Raw genomic sequence first — 15,000 nt, forward strand, 5'->3', positions numbered from 1 at the left:
TTACAGACAGAAAACAGAAAGTCCAAAGAAGCAGAGTTGCAGAAAAGGCAAGAGTGACGGAGAAAAAACCCTCTTTCTGTTGTTTTTTTAAACTGGACGCCCACCAAAAGAGAAGAAGAATGACAGGGGAAATGTAACAGCGGGAGGAGGATAGGAGTGGAGGAGAGATGAAGTGCCCAGCAGCGTTTCTGATATTAAAATTCAACATCACACCGAGCTCTCTCTTTCGCCTCCCCCCCTCCCTCTCTCTTCCCCCTCTGTTTCCCTCGTACCCTCTCTTTCTTTCTCTCTCTCTCTTCCCGCTCTGTTTCCCTCGTACCCTCTCTTTCTTTCTCTCTCTCTCTTCCCCCTCTGTTTCCCTCGTACCCTCTCTCTCTTTCTCTCTCTCTCTTCCCCTCTGTTTCCCTCGTACCCTCTCTTTCTTTCTCTCTCTCTCTTCCCCTCTGTTTCCCTCGTACCCTCTCTCTCTTTCTCTCTCTCTCTTCCTCCTCTGTTTCCCTCGTACCCTCTCTTTCTATTTTTCTTTCTATCTCTCTCTCTTCCTCCTCTGTTTTCCTCGTACCCTCTCATTCTTTCGCTCTCTCTCTCTTCCTCCTCTGTTTCCCTCGTACCCTCTCTTTCTTTCTCTCTCTCTTCCCCCTCTGTTTCCCTCGTACCCTCTCATTCTCTCTCTCTCTCTTCCCCCTCTGTTTCCCTTGTACCCTCTCTTTCTTTCTCTCTCTCTTCCCCTCTGTTTCCCTCGTACCCTCTCTTTCTTTCTCTCTCTCTCTTCCTCCTCTGTTTCCCTCGTACCCTCTCTTTCTTTCTCTCTTTCCCCCTCTGTTTCCCTCTTACCCTCTCTTTCTTTCGCTCTCTCTCTCTTCCCCCTCTGTTTCCCTCGTACCCTCTCTTTCTTTCTCTCTCTTCCTCCTCTGTTTCCCTCGTACCCTCTCTTTCTTTCTCTCTCTCTTCCCCCTCTGTTTCCCTCGTACCCTCTCTCTCTCTTCCCCCTCTGTTTCCCTCGTACCCTCTCTTTCTTTCTCTCTCTCTCTCTTACCCCTCTGTTTCCCTTGTACCCTCTTTCTCTCTCTCTCTCTCTCTTCCCCCTCTGTTTCCCTTGTACCCTCTTTCTCTCTCTCTCTCTCTTCCCCCTCTGTTTCCCTCGTACCCTCTCTTTCTTTCTCTCTCTCTCTCTTACCCCTCTGTTTCCCTCGTACCCTCTCTTTCTTTCTCTCTCTCTCTCTCTCTCTTCCCCCTCTGTTTCCCTCGTACCCTCTCTTTCTCTCTCTCTTCCCCCTCTGTTTCCCTCGTAACCCTCTCTTTCTTTTCTCTCTCTGTCTTCCCCCTCTGTTTCCCTCGAACCCTCTCTTTCTTTCTATCTCTCTCCCCCTCTGTTTCCCTCGTACCCTCTTTCTTTCTCTCTCTCTCTCTCTCTCTTCCTCCTCTGTTTTCCTTCATACCCTCTTTCTTTCGCTCTCTCTCTCTTCCTCCTCTGTTTCCCTCGTACCCTCTCTTTCTCTCTCTCTCTCTTCCCCCTCTGTTTCCCTTACCCTCTCATTCTCTCTCTCTCTTCCCCCTCTGTTTCCCTTGTACCCCTCTTTCTTTCTCTCTCTCTTCCTCTGTTTCCCTCGTACCCTCTCTTTCTTTCTTCTCTCTCTTCCTCCTCTGTTTCCCTACCCTCTCTTTCTTTCTCTCTTCCCCCTCTGTTTCCCTCTTACCCTCTCTTTCTTTCGCTCTTCTCTTCCCCCTCTGTTTCCCTCGTACCCTCTCTTTCTTTCTCTCTCTTCCTCCTCTGTTTTCGTACCCTCTCTTTCTTTCTCTCTCTTCCCCCTCTGTTTCCCTCGTACCCCTCTCTCTCTCTTCCCCCTCTGTTTCCCTCGTATCCCTCTCTTTCTTTCTCTCTCTCTCTTCCCCTCTGTTTCCCTTGTACCCTCTTTCTCTCTCTCTCTCTCTTCCCCCTCTGTTTCCCTTGTACCCTCTTTCTCTCTCTCTCTCTCTTCCCCCTCTGTTTCCCTCTACCCTCTCTTTCTCTCTCTCTCTCTTACCCCTCTGTTTCCCTCGTACCCTCTCTTTCTTTCTCTCTCTCTCTCTCTCTTCCCCCTCTGTTTCCCTCGTACCTCTCTCTTTCTCTTCCCCCTCTGTTTCCCTCGTAATCCTCTCTTTCTTTCCCCTCTGTCTTCCCCCTCTGTTTCCCTCGAACCCTCTCTTTCTTTCTATCTCTCTCCCCCTCTGTTTCCCTCGTACCCTCTCTTTCTCTCTCTCTCTCTCTCTCTTCCTCCTCTGTTTTCTTCATACCCTCTTTCTTTCTCTCTCTCTCTTCCCCTCTGTTTCCCTCGTAGCCTCTCTCTCTCTCTCTCTCTCTCTCTCTTCCCCTCTGTTTCCCTCGTACCCTCTCTTTCTTTCTATCTCTCTCTCTTCCTCCTCTGTCTTCCCTCGTACCCTCTCATTCTTTCTCTCTCGCTCTTCCTCCTCTGTTTCCCTCGTACCCTCTCTTTCTTTCTCCCTCTTCCCCCCTGTTTCCCTCGTACCCTCTCTTTCTTTCGCTCTCTCTCTCTTCCCCCTCTGTTTCCCTCGTACCCTCTCTTTCTCTCTCTCTCTCTTCCCCTCTGTTTCCCTCGTACCCTCTCTTTCTCTCTCTCTCTCTTCCCCTCTGTTTCCCTCGTACCCTCTCTTTCTTTCTCTCTCTCTCTTCCCCTCTGTTTCCCTCGTACCCTCTCTTTCTTTTCTCTCTCTCTCTTCTTCCCCCTCTGTTCCCTCGTACCCTCTCTTTCTTTCTCTCTCTCTCTTCCCCCTCTGTTTCCCTCGTACCCTCTCTTTCTCTCTCTCTCTTCCCCCTCTGTTTCCCTCGTGCCCTCTCTCTCTCTCTTCCCCCTCTGTTTCCCTCATACCCTCCTCTCTCTCTCTCTCTCTCTCTCTCTCTTCCCCCTCTGTTTCCCTCATACCCTCTCTCTCTCTCTCTCTCTTCCCCCTCTGTTTCCCTCGTACCCTCTCTCTCTCTCTCTCTCTTCCCTCTCTGTTTCCCTCGTACCCTCTCTTTCTCTCTCTTCCCCTCTGTTTCCCTCTACCCTCTCTTTCTTTCTCTCTCTCTCTCTTCCCCCTCTGTTTCCCTCGTACCCTCTCTTTCTGTTTTCGTACCCTCTCTCTCTCTCTCTTCCCCCTCTGTTTCCCTCGTACCCTCTCTTTCTTTCTCTCTCTCTCTCTTCCCCCTCTGTTTCCCTGGTACCCTCTCTTTCTTTTCTCTCTCTCTTCCCCCTCTGTTTCCCTCGTACCCTCTCTTTCTTTCTCTCTCTCTCTCTTCCCCCTCTGTTTCCCTCGTACCCTCTCTTTCTCTCTCTCTCTCTCTTCCCCCTCTGTTTCCCTCGTACCCTCTCTTTCTTTCTTCCCCCTCTGTTTCTCTACCCTCTTCCCCTCTCTCTTTCCCTCTCTCTCTCTTCCTCTGTTTTCCTCATACCCTCTCTTTCTTTCTCTCTCTCTCTTCCTCCTCTGTTTCCCTGGTACCCTCTCTTTCTTTCTCTCTCTCTCTCTTCCCCCTCTGTTTCCCTCGTACCCTCTCTTTCTTTCTCTCTCTCTCTTCCCCCTCTGTTTCCCTCGTACCCTCTCTTTCTTTCTCTCTCTCTCTTCCCCCTCTGTTTCCCTCGTACCCTCTCTTTCTTTCTTTCTCTCTCTCTTCCCCCTCTGTTTCCCTCGTACCCTCTCTTTCTTTCTTTCTCTCTCTCTTCCCCCTCTGTTTCCCTCGTACCCTCTCTTTCTTTCTCTTTCTCGCTCTTCCCTCTCTGTTTCCCTCGTACCCTCTCTTTTTCTCTCTCTCTTCCCCCTCTGTTTCCCTCGTACCCCTCTTTCTCTCTCTCTCTCTTCCCCCTCTGTTTCCCTCGTACCCTCTCTTTCTTTCGCTCTCTCTCTCTTCCCCCTCTGTTTCCCTCGTTCTCTTTCTTTCTCTCTCTTCCTCCTCTGTTTCCCTCGTACCCTCTCTTTCTCTCTCTCTCTTTCCCCCTCTGTTTCCCTCGTACCCTCTCTTTCTTTCTCTCTCTTCCCCCTCTGTTTCCCTCGTACCCTCTCTTTCTCTCTTCCCCCTCTGTTTCCCTCGTACCCTCTCTTTCTTTCTCTTTCTCTCTCTTCCCCCTCTGTTTCCCTCGTACCCTCTCTTTCTCTCTCTCTCTCCCCCTCTGTTTCCCTCTCTTCTTTCCCCTCTCTCTTCCCCCTCTGTTTCCCTCGTACCCTCTCTTTCTCTCTCACTCTCTCTTCCCCCTCTGTTTCCCTCGTACCCTCTCTTTCTTTCTCTCTCTCTCTCTCTTCCCCCTCTGTTTCCCTCGTACCCTCTCTTTCTTCTCTCTCTTCCCCCTCTGTTTCCCTTGTACCCTTTCTTTTCTCTCTCTCTCTCTTCCCCCTCTGTTTCCCTCGTACCCTCTCTTTCTTTCTCTCTCCCCCTCTGTTTCCCTTGTCTCTCTTTCTTTCTCTCTCTTCCCCCTCTGTTTCCCTCGTACCCTCTCTTTCTTTCTCTCTCTCCCCCCTCTGTTTCCCTCGTACCCTCTCTTTCTTTCTCTCTCTCTCTCTCTTCCCCCTTTGTTTCCCTCGTACCCTCTCGTTCTCTCCCTCTCTCAACCCTGGACTACTGGGGCAGATGTTTGTAATAACACTAAAATGTATTTTAATTTCTGGGGGACGAGACACAGACAGACTTTTAATATCCAGAACAAGTCATAGATTTGGCCTGGGTTCAAGTGTCTGACAACTCTTACTGCTGTCGTAAATCCATGCTGGTTTGTGGTTTGGTGTGCGTCTGTGTGCGTGCACACACACACGTGTGCTTGTGTGTGTGCGTGACCCAGACAAATGGGAACCATTCTGATAGAGCTACTTTAAGGATGAGAACAGAACTGAAACGGTCCTAACGCACGACAAAGATCAGATCAGGTCAGGGAGAACCGGGACAGAAGTAACACTTTTTGATTTGATCCTAAATTCAGAGATCGATAAGCTAGTCACTATATTTTATGACAAACAATTTATATGTCCTCCACAATAAGAAACTGTCATTTCATTTCTAGGGTAAATGAGTTGAAGTGATATAGACAGAACTACTTTAATGCTACTTCTGTTCTTGCCGAAGAAACATAGGCTTGGGACGATAGTAGTGGCCGGTGAGAAGTGCACAGTATCTGTGTTATCTCCATGTTTCTGCGTTGTACTGCTTGTTACTTTCAACAAATGTACCATCAGCCATCATTTCCTATTTGTGTCAATTCAATAAACAAGGCTATAGGTTTGTAATTTGTGAAAATGAACCCTGCGTCAACATCGCAATGTTGCAACCACAATATTTTGCCTTACAATATTAAAATCAGACTCAAATGGATCACATAATAGCTTAGCTATATTAACAATAATGTCCTCATCTTACTTTAATGGGAATGTAGATGGTTACTCACAATTTTCAATGATTATTCCTGCTTAGTCCTATCTCATGTAACTTCTCCCTGGCTAGCATCCAAGACTAGCTAGCATGAAACTTAAAACCTATGCTGTCACCATTCACTAGATGGGTTAAGAAAATAACATATGTTTGGAACTCTACAACTGAAAAACACTTCCAGATCAGATTATTAAAAAAAAAATATAAAAAATCCTCGCTCAAAACAACTTTTGTTGATAACTCGTTGAAGTGTTGTCACAGTGTGCAGATATTTTGCAGGGATGTCGTCACATTAGGAAAGTGTCTTGACGTTAGGGCTGGGAGATAAATCGTATTTGACTTATTTATTTAACCTTTATTTAACTAGGCAAGTCAGTTAAAGAACAAATTCTTATTTTCAATGACGGCCTTGGAACAGTGCCTTGTTCAGGGGCAGAACGACAGATTTTTACCTTGTCAGGGATTTGATCTAGCAACCTTTCCAGCCCAACGCGCTAATCACTAGGCTGCCTGCCGCCCCAAATACCGGTATTGATGCACGGACCGGTTTGGGTTGTTACTTTACCTTCTATAACGGTATTTGAATGTTTGGTTTGTTAAATGTAGTATGCCGTGTGTAACGTCCATTTTCACAGTTTACACATCTCTACTTGAGTCATCCCTTCCCACCTACACCAGCATGTTGTCTGTGCAACAGGATCTTCTAAATCAGAGAGGAATATGGGATGCATGAATATGTTGGCTACATGAAGAAACATTTAATGTAGCCAACAATTACAGGGTCCCATAGGAAACGCTGACCAACACATTGGTTCCTACCCTGGCACAATAACTTTGTTTGCCGCAATGAATTCTACAGCAGGATTAATACACGCTCAACCAGTGACTTCGGAGATGCCCTCCGACCAACAAATGTCTATCAGGTGCGCGCAGGCAGAATAGATCACGACCAATTTCATGTAGAAATGTGAGTTATAGATCTGTCACTCTCATTGCTGGCAAGTCTAAGAGGCGGTAGATCTGTTCTATGTACGCTATTTCTATGCTTCCTGTTCTTAAGTTTCATTTTTGCGGCTTTTTACTTTCGGTTTTGTACACCAGCTTCAAATAGCTGAGAATACAAAACCTGGTGTTCAGAAGACAAGCTTCTGGTCCAACTCCACACCTGATTCAACTGCACTATTGTGTACGTGCTGGGTTCAAATGAAAGCCTGGACTCTCAAAGTTGCCCGCAACTATGAAACAGTCCTGTACATTATTTGTTGGCCTCAGTGGGCCCCGTCCTACCTTGGCTGTGAGGCTGAAGAATCCTTTTGGCTCCACCATCTTCTCCAGGACTCTACACTTGATCCCGGCGGTGCTGTCGTAGTCGTACACCACTCCATACTCCAGATGAACGTTGTCTACGGTCAGACTCACGTGGTCCTTCTTACCGTCAATGATAGCGATGGTGTTGAACTTATCCATCACCTCTGAGAGGGGGAACACACACAAGGGGTGAGAGAGGAGCACACACATACATTATATACATACATAGATACATAGATACATACATACATACATACATACATACATACATACATACATACATACATACATACATACATACATACATACATACATACATACATACATACATACATACATACATACATACATACATACATACATACATACATACATACATACATACATACATACACTTGAGGTGAGATACACACACATACTGGGCGTGTACTACATGGCACAGGTGAGACGCGCAAACAGCAGGGGTGGAACACACACCATTTTTACACAACATTGTAAGGCACACAAATACACACCAGGGATGAGACACTAATGATGTCTAATGTTCCGTGATAAGGGGAGAAAGAGGCTCCTTATCTCAGCAGCACATAGTCTGGCTGATAGTCCAGCTGATAGTCGGGCTGATAGTCGGGCTGATAGTCGGGCTGACAGTGGGGCTGTTCTGAACTAACTAATAAGCAGAGGAGAGCAACTCTTGCGGTTCCCTCCAGAAATACCAAACTATCTAGAGGTAATTTAGTAGGAAGAACATTTCCCTATGGCTCCCACCTCTCCTCTACCTCCCTCCCTCTACCCCTCCCGCTCTCCACCTCTCCCTCCCTCTAGACTCAACCCTGCATCTCTCTCTATATCCCTCTACCTCTATATCCCTCCACCTCTGTATCCCTCCACCTCTGTATCTCTCCACCTCTGTATCCCTCCACCTCTGTATCCCTCCACCTCTGTATCCCTCCACCTCTGTATCCCTCCACCTCTGTATCCCTCCACCTCTGTATCCCTCCACCTCTATATCCCTCCACCTCTGTATCCCTCCACCTCTGTATCCCTCCACCTCTGTATCCCTCCACCTCTGTATCCCTCCACCTCTGTATCCCTCCACCTCTGTATCCCTCCACCTCTGTATCCCTCCACCTCTGTATCCCTCCACCTCTGTATCCCTCCACCTCTGTATCCCTCCACCTCTGTATCCCTCCACCTCTGTATCCCTCCATCTCTATATCCTTCCACCTCTATATCCCTCCACCTCTATATCCCTCCACCTCTATATCCCTCCACCTCTATATCCCTCCACCTCTCCACCTCTATATCCCTCCACCTCTATATCCCTCCACCTTGCTGTCTCTGCCTGGCCGGTTCCCCTCTTTCCACTGGGATTCTCTGCCTCTAACCCTATTACAGGGGCTGAGTCACTGGCTTACTGGGACTCTCTCATGCCGTCCCTGGAAGGGGTGCGTCACCTGAGTGGGTTGATTCACTGATGTGGTCATCCTGTCTGGGTTGGCGCCCCCCCTTGGGTTGTGCCATGGCGGAGATCTTTGTGGGCTATACTCAGCCTTGTCTCAGGATGGTAAGTTGGTGGTTGAAGATATCCCTCTAGTGGTGTGGGGGCTGTGCTTTGACAAAGTGGGTGGGGTTATATCCCTCCTGTCTCAGCCTCCAGTGTATATGCTGCAGTAGTTTATGTGTCGGGGGGCTAGGGACAATTTGTTATATCTGGAGTACTTCTCCTGTCCTATCCGGTGTCCTGTGTGAATCTAAGTGTGCGTTCTCTAATTCTCTCCTTCTCTCTTTCTTTCTCTCTCTCGGAGGACCTGAGCCCTAGGACCATGCCCCAGGACTACCTGACATGATGACTCCTTGCTGTCCCCAGTCCACCCGGCCGTGCTGCTGCTCCAGTTTCAACTGTTCTGCCTTATTATTATTCGACAATGCTGGTCATTTATGAACATTTGAACATCTTGGCCATGTTCTGTTATAATCTCCACCCGGCACAGCCAGAAGAGGACTGGCCACCCCACATAGCCTGGTTCCTCTCTAGGTTTCTTCCTAGGTTTTGGCCTTTCTAGGGAGTTTTTCCTAGCCACCGTGCTTCTACACCTGCATTGCTTGCTGTTTGGGGTTTTAGGCTGGGTTTCTGTACAGCACTTTGAGATATCAGCTGATGTACGAAGGGCTATATAAATACATTTGATTTGATTTATATCCCTCCACCTCTCCAACTCTCCACCCCTCCACCCCTCCACCTCTCCACCCCTATATCCCTCCACCTCTATATCCCTCCACCTCTATATCCCTCCACCTCTCCACCCCTCCCTCCCTCCCTCCACCTCTATATCCCTCCACCTCTACCGCTCTCCACATCTCCCGCTCTATCCCTCCCTCCACCTCTCTCTCTCTCCCTACGTCTCTAAACCAACCTCCCTCTATCTCTCTCTCCCTCCCTCCACCTCAGCTCTGAAAATGATGAGCAATACCGCCCCTGCACTAATGCGTTGGGGGTCATGTGTGTCCTTGCCTGGCTGCACGTGTCTGTGCCTGCATGTGTGTCCCTGTGTGTGTGTGTGTGCACGTGTGTGTGTGTGTGCATGTGTGTGTGTGTGTGTGCACGTGTGTGTGCACGTGTGCGTGTGTGCACGTGTGTGTGTGTGCGCGTGTGCGTGTGTGTGCACGTGTGTGCGTGTGTCTGTGTGTGTGTGTGTGTGTGTGTGTGTGCGTACGTGTGTGTGTGTGCGTACGTGTGTGTGTGTGTGTGTGTGTGTGTGTGTGTGTGTGTGTGTGTGTGCGTGCGTACGTGTGTGTGTGTGTGTGTACGTGTGTACGTGTGTGTGTGTGTACGTGTGTACGTGTGTGTGTTTGTGTGTACGTGTGTGTGTGTGTGTGTACGTGTGTACGTGTGTGTACGTGTGTGTACCCGTGTGTGTACGTGTGTGTGTGTGTGTGTGTGTGTGTGTGTGTGTGTGTGTGTGTGTGTGTGTGTGTGTGTGTGTGTGTGTGTGTGTGTGTGTGTGTGTGTGTGTGTGTGTGTGTGTGTGTGTGTGTGTGTGTGTGTGTGTGTGTGTGTGTGTGTGTGTGTTTATCTTACCCTCTACTTTACACTGGAAGCCATCCCCGTTCTCCTCAGCAGTTTGTTTCTGGTTCTTCCCCTGGTCCTCCTGGGAACTCTCACTGTTGTTATACACCCATTGTATACTGTCCTGCTGTATGGAGAACACCACAAAACACCTGTTACATTATACAAACCTGCCTTTTCATTTTCAATGCACACCTTACAAAACAGCCAGTTGGTGCAGTGGTCCTGCTGTGTGGTTGGGACCAGTTAAAGAGGGGTTAACCAGCCAGTTGGTGCAGTGGTCCTGCTGTGTGGTTGGGACCAGTTAAAGAGGGGTTAACCAGCCAGTTGGTGCAGTGGTCCTGCTGTGTGGTTGGGACCAGTTAAGGAGGGGTTAACCAGTCAGTTGGTGCAGTGGTCCTGCTGTGTGGTTGAGACCAGTTAAAGAGGGGTTAACCAGCCAGTTGGTGCAGTGGTCCTGCTGTTTGGTTGGGAGCAGTTAAAGAGGGGTTAACCAGCCAGTTGGTGCAGTGGTCCTGCTGTGTGGTTGGGACCAGTTAAAGAGGGGTTAACCAGCCAGTTGGTGCAGTGGTCCTGCTGTGTGGTTGGGACCAGTTAAAGAGGGGCTTACCAGCCAGTTGGTGCAGTGGTCCTGCTGTGTGGTTGGGACCAATTAAAGAAGGGTTAACCAGCCAGTTGGTACAGTGGTCCTGATGTGTGGTTGGGACCAGTTAAAGAAGGGTTAACCAGCCAGTTGGTGCAGTGGTCCTGCTGTTTGGTTGGGAGCAGTTAAAGAGGGGTTAACCAGCCAGTTGGTGCAGTGGTCCTGCTGTTTGGTTGGGACCAGTTAAAGAGGGGTTAACCAGCCAGTTGGTGCAGTGGTCCTGCTGTTTGGTTGGGAGCAGTTAAAGAGGGGTTAACCAGCCAGTTGGTGCAGTGGTCCTGCTGTTTGGTTGGGAGCAGTTAAAGAGGGGTTAACCAGCCAGTTGGTGCAGTGGTCCTGCTGTTTGGTTGGGAGCAGTTAAAGAGGGGTTAACCAGCCAGTTGGTGCAGTGGTCCTGCTGTTTGGTTGGGAACAGTTAAAGAGGGGTTAACCAGCCAGTTGGTGCAGTGGTCCTGCTGTGTGATTGGGACCAGTTAAAGAGGGGTTAACATTGCATGTGAAATAGCTGCAACAGCTCTGGTCTATGATGTCACGGTTGGCCTGTCAGAGCAAACTGACAAGGCTTCACAAACACACTGCAGCACAAACACAACCCCATGCCAATCTCATCAAACCACTGTTCCGTGCCACAGGCAGACAAAAGGGCGTGTGTGTGTGTGTCCCCTCCACAACCCAACCCACGGCCAGCTCCCTGCCAGGACAACATGCTGTGATCACCCACTGCGCTGTGGTCTGCTAGGGTACAACCCATAGACACACACACACAGAGACCCCAAGCCCACCTCCCCGTGCCCTGGTCTGATGTAAACCAGAATCTCAGTAGTGTTGGAACCATGTAGATCTTCATTAAACCACCAATTCCAAGGCTGGCTCATTTCTCCCCCTCTGTTCTTCTCCTCCATCTCTGCCCCCCCTGTTCTTCTCCTCCATCTCTCCCCCTCTGTTCTTCTCCTCCATCTCTCCCCTCTGTTCTTCTCCTCCATCTCTTCCCCTCTGTTCTTCTCCTCCATCTCTGCCCCCTGTTCTTCTCCTCCAGCTCTCCCCTGTTCTTCTCCTCCAGCTCTCCCCCTCTGTTCTTCTCCTCCAGCTCTCCCCCTCTGTTCTTCTCCTCTTTCTCTCCCCCTCTGTTCTTCTCCTCCATCTCTCCCCCTCTGTTCTTCTCCTCCCCCTCTATTCCCCTCCATTCTTCTCTCCCTCTCATCTCCCCCTCAGTTCTTCTCCTCCATCTCTCCCCCTCTGTTCTTCTCCTCCATCTCTCCCCCTCTGTTCTTCTCCTCCATCTCTCCCCCTCTGTTCTTCTCCATCTCTCCCCCTCTGTTCTTATCCTCCATCTCTCCCCCTCTGTTCTTATCCTCCATCTCTGCCCCCTCTGTTCTTATCCTCCATCTCTGCCCCCTCTGTTCTTATCCTCCATCTCTGCCCCCTCTGTTCTTATCCTCCATCTCTCCCCCTCTGTTCTTATCCTCCATCTCCCCCTCTGTTCTTATCCTCCATCTCTCCCCCTCTGTTCTTCTCCATCTCTCCCCCTCTGTTCTTCTCCATCTCTCCCCCCTCTGTTCTTCTCCTCCATCTCTCCCCCCTCTGTTCTTCTCCTCCATCTCTCCCCCTCTGTTCTTCTCCTCCATCTCCCACCCTCTGTTCTTCTCCTCCATCTCTCCCCCTCTGTTCTTCTCCTCCATCTCTCCCTAAACATTCTCCTACAGAGGAGACTAGTGTAGGCTGGCTACTTCCCAACACTCTCCAAGCTCTTTCTCCCCCATCCAGCCTGACTCTCTACTCCCCTCCTCGGGCCTCCCCCTTCCCTCTCTCTGTGTGGGGAGAGAGACTGGGAGAGCTGGGTCATTAAGCAGGAATAATACTAGTATTGGCTCCTGTAGAAGAGAGCAGGACTGACCCCTGGCTCACTGCTCACTGTGGGGCTGTTGTGGGAGACACTGGGTTGGGATAAGACACTGAGTGGGGGTGGGTGGGGGGGCTGGTGTTCTAGTACTCTCCTCTCCGTATTACCTGTGTGGGTCTTCTGTATTTCCTACAGGCAGTAACGTGTGCGATGACGCTGGCGTGGCTCTCCTTACTGACGTTGATGTTGTTCACCTTGATGATACACTGGCCAGGGTGGAGCCCTGCGATGGCTGCCACCGTGCCTACACAAAGGAGAGAAGAGAAGGGTCAAAGGTTAAAGTATTCACACATAGATGAGGTCGTCACAAGTTCTCTTCTTAAAATCAGATTTTAAACCTAGACTTCCAGTCATTGCGCTAATGCTAGTTAGCAACTCCCTTTAAACTACACATAGAGGCATAAAAATGGTATCCACTCGTTAATGACTCCGGGTAAGTAACCCTTTAACCCTAACCACATTGATAACCTTATTGCCTAATCCTAATCTTCATTTAAGATCAAAAAGCTTGTTTGTGTTTTCATGACTTATATATAGCCAATTTTGACTTTGTGGCTGTTCTAACTAGTGACAACCAAGGAGAGGGGAGGAAAAAACAAGACCACTTCCTAGATGATGGAAGGGCCGGGGGCAGTTTACGGAGATAGGTGGGATGGACTGAGAGTAGCTGAGGGGTGGGTTACGGAGATAGGTGGGATGGACTGAGAGTAGCTGAGGGGTGGGTTACGGAGATAGGTGGGATGGACAGAGTAGCTGAGGGGTGGGTTATGGAGATAGGTGGGATGGACAGAGTAGCTGAGGGGTGGGTTACGGAGATAGGTGGGATGGACAGAGTAGCTGAGGGGTGAGTTATGGAGATAGGTGGGATGGACAGAGTAGCTGAGGGGTGGGTTACGGAGATAGGTGGGATGGACAGAGTAGCTGAGGGGTGGGTTACGGAGATAGGTGGGATGGACTGAGAGTAGCTGAGGGGTGGGTTATGGAGATAGGTGGGATGGACTGAGTAGCTGAGGGGTGGGTTACGGAGATAGGTGGGATGGACAGAGTAGCTGAGGGGTGGGTTACGGAGATAGGTGGGATGGACTGAGAGTAGCTGAGGGGTGGGTTATGGAGATAGGTAGGATGGACAGAGTAGCTGAGGGGTGGGTTATGGAGATAGGTGGGATGGACAGAGTAGCTGAGGGGTGGGTTATGGAGATAGGTGGGATGGACTGAGAGTAGCTGAGGGGTGGGTTATGGAGATAGGTGGGATGGACAGAGTAGCTAAGTGGTGGGTTATGGAGATAGGTGGGATGGACTGAGAGTAGCTGAGGGGTGGGTTATGGAGATAGGTGGGATGGACAGAGAGTAGCTGAGGGGTGGGTTATGGAGATGGGTGGGATGGACAGAGAGTAGCTGAGGGGTGGGTTATGGAGATAGGTGGGATGGACTGAGAGTAGCTGAGGGGTGGGTTATGGAGATAGGTGGGATGGACTGAGAGTAGCTGAGGGGTGGGTTATGGAGGTAGGTGGGATGGACTGAGAGTAGCTGAGGGGTGGGTTATGGAGGTAGGAGGGATGGACAGAGAGTAGCTGAGGGGTGGGTTATGGAGATAGGTGGGATGGACAGAGAGTAGCTGAGGGGTGGGTTATGGAGATAGGTGGGATGGACAGAGAGTAGCTGAGGGTTGGGTTATGGAGATAGGTGGGATGGACAGAGTAGCTGAGGGGTGGGTTATGGAGATAGGTGGGATGGACTGAGAGTAGCTGAGGGTTGGGTTATGGAGATAGGTGGGATGGACTGAGAGTAGCTGAGGTGTGGGTTATGGAGATAGGTGGGATGGACAGAGAGTAGCTGAGGTGTGGGTTATGGAGATAGGTGGGATGGACTGAGAGTAGCTGAGGGGTGGGTTTACGGAGATAGGTGGGATGGACTGAGAGTAGCTGAGGGGTGGGTTATGGAGATAGGTGGGATGGACTGAGAGTAGCTGAGGGGTGGGTTATGGAGATAGGTGGGATGGACTGAGAGTAGCTGAGGGGTGGGTTATGGAGATAGGTGGGATGGACTGAGAGTAGCTGAGGGGTGGGTTATGGAGGTAGGTGGGATGGACTGAGAGTAGCTGAGGGGTGGGTTATGGAGGTAGGTGGGATGGACAGAGAGTAGCTGAGGGGTGGGTTATGGAGATAGGTGGGATGGACTGAGAGTAGCTGAGGGGTGGGTTATGGAGATAGGTGGGATGGACTGAGAGTAGCTGAGGGGTGGGTTATGGAGATAGGTGGGATGGACAGAGAGTAGCTGAGGGGTGGGTTTACGGAGATAGGTGGGACGGACTGAGAGTAGCTGAGGGGTGGGTTATGGAGATAGGTGGGATGGACAGAGAGTAGCTGAGGGGTGGGTTATGGAGATAGGTGGGATGGACAGAGTAGCTGAGGGGTGGGTTATGGAGATAGGTGGGATGGACTGAAAGTAGCTGAGGGGTGGGTTATGGAGATAGGTGGGATGGACTGAGAGTAGCTGAGGGGTGGGTTACAGAGATAGGTGGGATGGACTGAGAGTAGCTGAGGGGTGGGTTATGGAGATAGGTGGGATGGACTGAGAGTAGCTGAGGGGTGGGTTATGGAGATAGGTGGGATGGACAGAGAGTAGCTGAGGGGTGGGTTATGGAGATAGGTGGGACAGACTGAGAGTAGCTGAGGGATGGGTTATGGAGA

At 50.1% G+C, this 15,000-nt stretch overlaps 1 protein-coding gene across 2 annotated transcripts in view; it reads right to left on the minus strand.

Annotated features, from left to right (window-relative positions):
* The window catches only part of prex2 (phosphatidylinositol-3,4,5-trisphosphate-dependent Rac exchange factor 2), a 230,805-nt gene that overhangs the window by 112,108 nt on the left and 103,697 nt on the right, over nucleotides 1-15,000 (minus strand). For both annotated transcript variants that reach the window (XM_042308946.1, XM_042308947.1), the window contains exons 20-22: nucleotides 12,418-12,554; nucleotides 9,780-9,894; nucleotides 6,677-6,861 (exon numbers count right to left, since the gene is read on the minus strand). In XM_042308946.1, coding sequence (XP_042164880.1) covers nucleotides 6,677-6,861; nucleotides 9,780-9,894; nucleotides 12,418-12,554 — 437 coding nt within the window. The remainder of the gene's footprint in view (nucleotides 1-6,676; nucleotides 6,862-9,779; nucleotides 9,895-12,417; nucleotides 12,555-15,000) is intronic.

Source organism: Oncorhynchus tshawytscha, linkage group LG29 (genome assembly GCF_018296145.1).
Source record: "Oncorhynchus tshawytscha isolate Ot180627B linkage group LG29, Otsh_v2.0, whole genome shotgun sequence".
Lineage (NCBI taxonomy): Eukaryota > Metazoa > Chordata > Actinopteri > Salmoniformes > Salmonidae > Oncorhynchus > Oncorhynchus tshawytscha.